Genomic DNA, 10191 nt, shown 5'->3' with positions numbered 1-10191 from the left:
AATAAGAGCTGTTTTTGTCCTCAGTTGGGAACTACTACTGAGAGCTGCTGAGAATTTTTTACTTGCCAGATTATTATCAACTAAAATTTTATGACAGTCTTATGGCACGTCTGTCTGAACTAGGAACATTTTCTGTTACATTTGTAAGTACTTAGCACCTGTACAGTCTGCACTGGCAGAACATTTAACTGACAGTAGATCCTCTCTCACTTCTTCATAAAATTCTGCTACATATATGGTGCCTTATGCAACTGAAAATGAGTGCACTTTCATTATGAAAGTCCACAAATAGTTTCCTCTTTTTAAGTGAATTTCTTGAATTTGGAATCTACTTCTGTAAATTGTTCATTCTCAGTTTATTGCCAGCAGTGCTTTCAGTTTTATTGTTTCTACTCACTTTGGAAGGATGCAACCACAGGAAGTTGGTTCAGAGTTTTAAGCTCTATTTGTGGGGGATTAGTTTTACTTTAGGGAATTAGACAATGTAATTATTGCCAGACTGTCATGATGGATCATTTGAGTCATTTTGCCAGAGAGCAAACATTCTGGAGCCTTTTCCCTACTGCAAATTGACCAGGAAAATAACCTCAGGTCATAATAATCCCAAGTGAGTTGACATGTGAGTGAATACTCCATCATATCCCAGGCTAAAATAAATTTGAAAGAGTTTTTTTTTTTTTTTTTTTTAAAGAATAGAGGAAGCATTTAGTGATGTAATGTACAGCACAAATCAGAGGGATATGTAAAGTACACTGATAACCTCATGCATTGAAAAACACTGTGAATTCCACAATATTATCAATACTCAGAGGAGTAATACTTCTGACAGTATAATATGAATGAATAATAGCATTGAACTTAATACCATTAAGCAGTGTAGAATAGCAGTTTTTATAAATTTGTGAAGGACTAGGAGTAAGTGAACCTGTTTGATATTATCTCACTTATTATCCGATATGAAGGTCTAGAAGATAAGGTCATTGAGGGCTGGATGTTTTTGGATGGTGGGCAGTTCTCAGAATAGTTGTGATGGTCTAAAAACTCCAGTATGTGTACAGTCCACACTGTAATAAAAGATGGAAAACATCCCAGTATGTGTAAACCGAGTTGCCACTCTATCTCTTTTATTTAAACCAAGATGTCTTATCCAGTGCAGACACATCATAAATGTTACTGTCGTCTTGTTGTAAAATTACATCAAAATGCAGAATAGGGCTTTAGACTGGAGAGCAGTTTGGTTTTTATGTATAGAACTTTAACCAATATTGTTAGAAGTGTCATGTTGTGCCAGGGGTTGAATAGAACCCACAACTTCTTTAAAAGTTCAAAATGTATAAACATATATTTTTCAGTTTAATATTTAGTAACTTTTAAAAAGTGATTTAGACATTCTCTATTATTCAATGCTATGGAGTTTGTTTAGTAGATGCGCCCCACCCATGCTTAGATATTCCATATATTAAATAAAACAAATGAAGTATTGGTGCTTTATTTACATTGCTTTTTTATGTTATAGCAGGACGTTCCCTGTCTGTGTAAGAATTGAAACTGTCAGAGAGGAAAGTGTCTGTTTTAAGCTTCCCTTAAATGATGGTCATGTGAGTTGCATTGGAAACGGACAGGTGAAGCAGAATTGAGTTAGACAGGACATGCAGCTCATCTTTTAAACATTTTTTGACCTTATACTACAGAAAAGACACATCACCAAGGCCTGTCTTAACTCACTATATCTCAAGGACACATCGGGACATCTTCAGATTGCATTTAACATCTTATTGATTGCCCTATTTGGAAAAGTACACTCTACAAAAAAAGTACTCTTTATAAGCTGTAGCACTCTAAAAATGAACTTATAATTAAATGTACATAGTTAGCACTGGGACAAAATGACAGTCATTATAAGCCTTTACCAATTTGAATGGGGTCACACTGGAGACATTGTCAGTGTAATGTGTTATTAGTCATTGGCAGAATTTCTGCCTGAAGTTTGTCTTCATTCATGACTTTCTTTTGTTTTTCTTTGATTGTGCAGTTCATGAAGGGGCATCTTTTGATGGGTATAATGCCCAGCTCTTGTGATTACATGTAAAATGTTAGTGTAACTCCAAGCTAGAATAAAATTTGTTATGATAAAAAAGATGTTTGAATCACAAGCTGCCATTCCAGCGTCAGACTGATCATAAAAAAATTCCCATTCATCAGTGATTTAAAGATCTCCCTGATCCTAGTGCTGTAGTTGAATTTTATTTTTTTGAACTAATCTGTAATTTATTATACACATAAAGCTGAACATTGAATCCTTTTCTGCTCTATTTTATTTCTCATTGTCAAACAAACATGGATAGTGTAATGATTTAAAATAGGTGCTGTTCTCTTTTGTGAGTCTGTGCTCTACTGCAGTCTCACTGAATGTTTCACACATGAGAAAATGGGATTGATGGTAAGTATGAATTTACTGACTCTTTCCCCTTTGCTCTGTGGTGCAGGGCTCCGGGTGTCTTTGCTGCTTACTGCTTTCCTCATGGTGCTGGGAGCTGCGCTGCGGAGTATTCCCCTCACTGACCTATACCTGAGACGCTGGTAAGACTCCAATTCACAACGCACCATTTCACCCCACATTCTTTCTGAAGAAAAACATTTTGGAAAGGTCAAAACAATTTTCACACCTTACCTTGGAATGATTTCACTTCAGTTTAAATTGTGCTATTCTGTTTTGCCCCTGGCCTCTCAGTCGTGATGTGTCATAAGGTGGACTGTTATAATGTTTAAAACCCTATTCTCTGAAAGTGTACTTTCATTTGCTGCCATGTAATAGGCTTGTAAAAGAGCACACGTCAGAGAAGTGGAACACTTTTACCACTGTTATCAGGCCTTTCTATCTCGATATTTCAAACTATTACAAGTGAGTGAGGAAGCATAGTTCTTGATAACTCGAAAATACACTTTTACACTGCAGAACCCAGAATATATTCATTCATTGAACGTAACCATTTATCCAGTTCAGGGTCGTGGTGGGTCTGAAGTCTACTCAGAACACACCCAGGATGGGGCACCAGTTCATCACAGGGCACCATACACTTGCACCTAGGGACAATTTTGAATATTCAGTCCACCTATGAACAGTCGTGGGAAGAAACTAGAGCACCTGGAGGAAACCCATGCGCACACAGGGCAAACACACCTAACTCCTAACAGACAGTCACCTGGGGTGGTGTGTCTGGAACTCACAAACCCAGCACCCTGGAGCACTCAAAATATTTACTTCAGGAATGTTTAGACAGTTTACAGAGTAACCTGGCCAGTTATGTGAAATATACAGAGAAAATACTGAATCATGAACTTAAAATATAGTTTAAATAATAAAAGTTATACATTAAAGAAAGGCAGAAGATGTGTTGGCAGGCAGAGTCTGCAGGGGTGAGTGTTTAAATTGTTTTTAATCTCAGGTTAGACTTAATTAGTAAGAAGAAACTGCAGTTAAGTGGAAAAAGAAGTTACATAGGAGATTTAGTCCTGACACCCTTAAACAGATACTTTTATGTTTGCTATTGTTCTTTTAGAACTGTTGCATAAATTGTTCATATTTCAGTGACAGTTAATTGGGCTTTATGTTGCTTCATTTGCATGTTTGTTAATATGTTCCATGTGGTTGTTCCAGTTAAGGCCTTAGAGGACACCTTTCATTCTTCTGCTTTTTATTATTAGTTGTTATTTATTTTTTAATTCTGCCCCTTTTAAGTCTTGTATAAGGATTTGGCTGAGAAATAATGTTTCAAAAACATTCTCTTTTGAATACTGCACATCCAGGAATAAAGGCCTAGAATCACTTTCTTTTCTCAGAAAAGTAATTGCTTGTCTGATGAAGGTCCAGACAAGGTTATCTAAATTACATTGGATAAAGAAAGTAATTTTATTATACACGCTACTGTTAATATTTTATGTATGTCTTATTATATTTAACAATGAACTAATTTCAGATGATGTAAAGCTATTTTTTTAAGATATGAGCTGGGGGCTAAAATTCACATTCCTTTATTGAAGAATATGGAATTGTGTTCAGTGGATTATTGAATGATGTGATTTTAAACTCCTGCTGTTTTAGACTTGCATAATCATTGTACACTGGAATTTCCTGTGTATAAAAAGCAGACTTAAATATGACGATCTAAAATACAGTACGTTGGTCAGATGTGGTTATGATGGCTTTGTTATAGTGGAAGAAAAAATAAAAAAAATATTCAGGGAACATAAGATGCAGTGTTTCTGACATCCCAATTTTTTTTATTTGCATAAATATCTTGTATAATTGCTCATGGTGTCCCTGAGGAGGATCTAGACTTGTGGGGGTCCACATAATATAGGTCTTGAATGGGCTGCCTGGATTTTCCCATTGTAATAAAAGTGAGACACTGGCTATAAAGGTAGATGCTTAAATACATAAATGCAATCATTTGCTTGTTTCTGAAATCCCTTCGATTTGTTTAGAGACGTTCAACTTGATGTTTTTAAATGAGTAGCATTTACATTTTAAAAAATAAACAGTAATAGAGCACAGTACAAATGGTTCCCTATGTGTTTGTTTACAGCAGAGTCTGTGGTCTCTTGCTTGACCCCTGTTTGCATTTAGGACAGCCGGCTTCCCTGAGGGAGGTGTCTTGTAGCTTCAACGGAGAATCTCAGGCTTCAGTTTGCCACTATGGACAGTTCACCTTGAAGAACTATGAAAATCTTTTAATGGTGTTTTAAAAATTGTCCAACTGAGATTAGCCCAACAGACAAAAATATCCAGGCATTGTTCTGTGGCCAAAGTTTTTCAACCAGTCACCTGTGAATCCCCCTCTTTTTAACTGCTAACCCTTCTTCTTAAAGATTCTTCTTAAAGGGATTTTGTGTAAAAAGGAATGAAAATAAAAACCTGTGTTGTGTGAACTAAAAGATTTCCAATGTTTTCACGGGCCAACTCATTTTTATTTTATAAATATCAAATCCAATCAAATCTATTTGTATAGCGCCTTTTACAACTGACGTTGTCACAAAGCAGCTTCACAGTTTCAAAACAGAACATTTAAAGCAAAGCCCAATGCAAGCAAGCCGAAGGCGACAGTGGCAAGGAAAAACTCCCTCGAGGCTGGAGGAAGAAACCTTGGGAGGAACCAAGACTCACAAAGGGGACCCATCCTCCTCTGATCAAACTATAGATTGAATTTTAAATGATCACAAATGAAGTGTCATTATGCTACATAATAATAATAATAATAATAATAAGGTGAGCAGCTGGTCTGGTCTGGTCTGCAGGAGAATCCAGCAAACAATCTTCCATCAGTGGGCCACCATTCTCTCAGAAAACAGTAAAACAGTAAAGGGAAGCAGTTAGTTTAGTTGAGTGCAGCAGAGAATAAGAGCATGTGAATATTTTCTTTAGTGTAGTGACGGATCTGACTGTAACAGACTGGGAGTAGGGAAACCAGAAGGAGCTCAGGCAAAGATATCCTTTCGTTCCAAGCAAGAGAAATTGTGAGCACATCATCCAGGTTTACCCTGATTCTCCATGTCCATGAGTTCCTGAAATGACAACCTTAAACTAGACAGAGGTTAGTTGCCAAAGGCTAAACTGAACAAGTGTGTTTTAAGCCTAGACTTAAACATAGTGACTGTGTCTGCGTCCCGAACACTAGCTGGAAGATTGTTCTAGAGCTGAGGGGCTTTGTAGTATATATATATATATATATAAATACATATCTCTTTATAAATATATAAAGAGACCGCAGAGACTTTGAAAATCATGCAAAGAGATTAGGATATTGCTTTAATCCTGCTTCATAGGTGGGTAATATTGACTTATGTTTTGCTGTCACAGATTATTTATGCACTGTAGAGTACCAACTGCATGAAAAGTAAATACAGTGAAAGTGTTAAAAAACAAATGATAAAAAAATGGAGTTACAACTCCATGGAGTAAACAACTTTGTGGGACATTGGGACTTTGTTACAATTGTCAGAATGTGAATATTGAAGTTGTAGAGTAATGTAAGGAATTGCCCTTAATCCAAAATACACTGTGCTAAACAAGAACCCCAAAGATCTCTCTGGGCTGGGACAGATTTATTTAAGGCTGACCCACTGCAGGCAGAATATGCCAATGTTCATTGTTTCTATAAATATTGTGGCACAGTAAAGAATTTTTGATGGTGTCAGGTGTATGTATTGACCAAATGATTTAGTGTGTGCTGTTTGTGCTATTTAACTTTTCTTCCGCATAGAGTACATTTTATATATTACATTATGGTGCATATTCCGTTAACACCAGCCCAGGTCTAGCACCCACAGATATTTATCATATATACATTATGCAGCACTGTAATACAGCTCAGTTGTTACAGCTTTGACACTGTAGGTGTGATTTATGTTGTGTTTTCTAAGCCTATGATGTAGCCCTCTGGCTTATGTTTAACCAGGCAGAGGTGTTGAAATAGTTCACCTTCAACACAATGTCTTCTGGCCCCATGTTATTTGAACTTCTAATCCTCTTACTTCCTAATCAAAATTACAATGAAAACAGACATTGCCAAACAAGACAAAAAACAAGCTCTGCTTTCACCAGTAGGTGTCAGTACTTGCATTGAGAATTAGCTTAGTGGTCTTTCACCTCCAGAGACATTAAAATACGGATCTGACCAATGCTACCCTGTGTCTGTCTAAAAAGTGAAAAATATCTGTAGTGAAAAACGAGGATGTTTAAAGAAGTAATTGGATTCCAGATGTAAAGTCATGACTTACCCTCCTGCAGTGTCCACTGTCAGAATGTTCACAGACATTTCCAAAACTCTCAAAGTGCCTTTTATATCAAAAGATCAATCATTAAAAAATGCTTTCTGTTTGTGGAACTAGAAATAGAAAGGTGCCTTTGATGGCAGATGGTTGAGCATGTTTGTGTGAGATTGAAATGTTTTTACAACAAACTCATCATGTTTGATGAATCCATTGTCATGGCATACTCATGGGTAGGCTATTTTTTCTGTGAGAAGATGGATTTGTATGTAAGAGAGACTCCTAATTCTCTTCTTGAATCATCCACTGTTATCTTGCTTGTGAATGAAACTTTTGAGCCTCAACCTGAGAAAATCTATTACCACGATGGCCTCTGATTGGGAACTCCAATGATTGCTCTCAAATCAAAGTAGATTGTGAGTGTCTGGACAAATGTATGCAAATAACAAGCAGTGGCTCTGATTAAAGGGGTCTGCTTGGGTGCTGTGGCCGAATTCCTGATTATTTCGGCCTTGACATGTCAGCAGCATATCTGCAGCCTAGCCAGCTATATTGCTGTGGTAGCATGAGTGCCACGACTTCATCAGGGCAAAGAAAATGACCAGCCATCACAGCCATTATGCATTTGCCAGCCTTTTGTTGTTGTTATTTGTTGCCTTTGTTTTCATGGCCAAAAACTTGAATAGGAAGCATACTACAACATGAGTATAAAATTTGCTCCTTGCTCTTCCAAATTTGGTTTTATTTTAGTGAGGATGCTTGATGGTATACATTGTTAACCTCTGTAAACTGCTTAGTGAAAGTTACACGATCTGAAGTCACTATCTGAAGTGAAGACATACTGAAGTCTGTCTGAAATAATTTCCCAGTTCTTTTATTGTACAACCAAGGAGAGATATTTGAGACTAGATTAGATCAGCTGTGCCGCTCATATAGGTTATTAGGGTGGTCTAATGGACATATTCTGTCAGAGGACCATTTAATAAGAGTATATTAAGACTCCCCTAACACTCCTTATCAATATTTTTTAAGTTAATAATCTCCATCTAAATTTCCAAGCTCTCTCTGTGTAATTTGCCCAGCTCCCTCGCACTTCCCTTGTTCTAGCTTGTGCCCTGCCTCACTGTATCTGGTCTTACAGTTGTATGTCAGCTGATCTAGAAGACAGATCATACAGCAAGGCTTCAGGTCACCCATGAGCAGCTTTTTGCCTCCAATAATTAGAATGGGAGTGAATTAGCTCAGTGAATGGAACTCATTGGCTCTTGCTTCGATCCAGTGGGTGAAATCTGATCTTATCATCGCCTGGCTTTAGGCCAGATTTAACATAATTTTCTTATTCTTTCACAGAGTAGCTGGCAACAGTCTTGAAGTCGTAATGATCAGCTTTGGGTTTGGGATTTGGAATCAGCTGCTATCCAATTATGAGCTACGTGAGGAGTGTTGTAATGAAGTCTGCCGTTAATGCAAATGTGGAGGGATTCTGCTTATTCAGTGGAAGTGCTGCCTCCATCCAGCTCCTGAACAAAGCCCAGCCACTTGTCTATTTTATTACAGATAGTGTTATGAAGGGGGTTTAACATGAACACCAACATCACAGTAGCTGGAGTCCAATGGAATAACATATTAGGCAGGATTTAAAGTCTACCACAGGAACAAAGTCAGATGATAACATGGAACAAAAGAGCACAGCGTCAAGGATTTGAAAGTAAAGGGTTAGGGGTATTTTATTTTCACAACATTCTGAATGAGATCAATGTTTTTTAATGTACTTTCTTGCAAGAGAATGCATGTCTTTGTTGACTGCTAATGATTTATTTTTTACCTGTGATCTACTGAGATATTGGGGATATTGTTTTCATAGCATAAAACACGACTAAAGCTTTTTGCCCTTTACTTTTACATTTTTGCCTTAACCATAATATGGTTCCAGAGCATTCTGCTTACTTTGACCCATAATGTCAGGTTTTGTTTTCAAAGCTGATGTAGCCATCAAAGGTTTTGCTAGCTTGACAGTTTGCTGAGTCTTTAGAATAAATATAAGATTTCCCCAAGTGTGGGTAACCTTCACAATTGAAACCTTACTGTAGATTAATTGAACTTTGCTTACCCCTAACCCTCCACCCCACTACCCACGAGAAGCATTTGAATGTTCAGTGTGGATATTTTCCATTCATTTGTCAACAATTATTGGATCTGTTCAAATCAGGAAATGGTTTTACTTTGTCATTTAATATTTTATGTGATTAAATATATTATTTATGTTCCTCTGCACAATTGAAAATATTGATTTTATTTTTATCTATTTATTTACTTATTTGTAGATGTTGATTCAAATCCATTCGCCATTTAAATAGTACAGTAGCTTACCATGTATCAAATACTTTGTTTAAATTTTTTCCCCCACATATTGTCTGTAGCAGATGGAAAGGGACTCGGTAAACTACTACTGCCTCTGTTGGCATTGTATGGTGTACCCAGGGCAGGTCAGGACCCAATTTATTCAGACCAGTCTAAGCCACCAGGAGCCTCTGAGTGGATACCCCTCCCCTACCCTCCACCAGACAGACAGAGAAACCTGACTTTGCTGCTCCTCAGTCAACAACATGTCTGATGCAGATAGCAGTATTTAATCAGTGCTGTAGCTATAAATAGACTGGTTCAAATTAGTTTTTTTCCCTCTCTGCTTGGCAAATTTGTGTGTTTTGGTTTGTTTTGTTTTTGGACTGTAAGTGTTTTGATGTGTTTTGTGTGTGTGTTTTTTCCTTTTCATTTCATCCTATGATTTGCTGAAATGACTCTTTTTGTCACTCCCTGGGCCTGTGGATACTGATAACACATAATGCTATAGCTGGAGTTTTTCACTAGCTTTTTAATTTGGTCACCAAATAACAGTGATACATTTAGAAGGAATCTTATTCTGTGAGTCAGTGTCTCTTCTTTTTTTTTTTTTTTTTTTTTTTTTTTTCCTCTGTTTGCAGGTTCATTCATGGGGGTCAGCTTCTAAATGGTTTGGCTGGTCCAACTCTGATGAGTGCCGGTCCTCTCCTTTCAACCACTTGGTTTGCTACAGACCAACGGGCCACAGCCACAGCTGTAGCATCGCTTGTTGGCTACCTTGGTGCAGCTTGCTCTTTCCTTATTGGTCCTCTGGCAGTTCCAGCACCAAATGATACGCAAATAGTGAACACCAACACATACTGGCTGGATCCAGGCCACATCAGGAACAGGATACAGTTTGTTCTTTATACAGGTACAGTAAAAAAAATCAGCACTCTCAAAACTTAAAATTCTCTTTTTGTTTGTTGTACACTACCTAATCGAAAAGAAGTTTCAAGCAACATGATTCATCATGCCAACCAAATACAGAAATCAAACTTCTGAACAACATTTGAGTTTACTTCAACTTAAAGAACAGTTGCT

The 10191-nt window shown here is 37.2% G+C and overlaps 1 protein-coding gene across 1 annotated transcript in view; it reads left to right on the top strand.

Annotated features, from left to right (window-relative positions):
* The window catches only part of slc49a4 (solute carrier family 49 member 4), a 38687-nt gene that overhangs the window by 2922 nt on the left and 25574 nt on the right, over positions 1-10191 (top strand). Inside the window, exons 2-3 of the mRNA XM_066686855.1 lie at positions 2487-2580; positions 9750-10021. Of these exons, the coding sequence (XP_066542952.1) occupies positions 2487-2580; positions 9750-10021 (366 nt within the window). The remainder of the gene's footprint in view (positions 1-2486; positions 2581-9749; positions 10022-10191) is intronic.

Source organism: Hoplias malabaricus, chromosome 12 (genome assembly GCF_029633855.1).
Source record: "Hoplias malabaricus isolate fHopMal1 chromosome 12, fHopMal1.hap1, whole genome shotgun sequence".
Lineage (NCBI taxonomy): Eukaryota > Metazoa > Chordata > Actinopteri > Characiformes > Erythrinidae > Hoplias > Hoplias malabaricus.
This window is presented reverse-complemented; position numbering and strand designations above follow the sequence as displayed.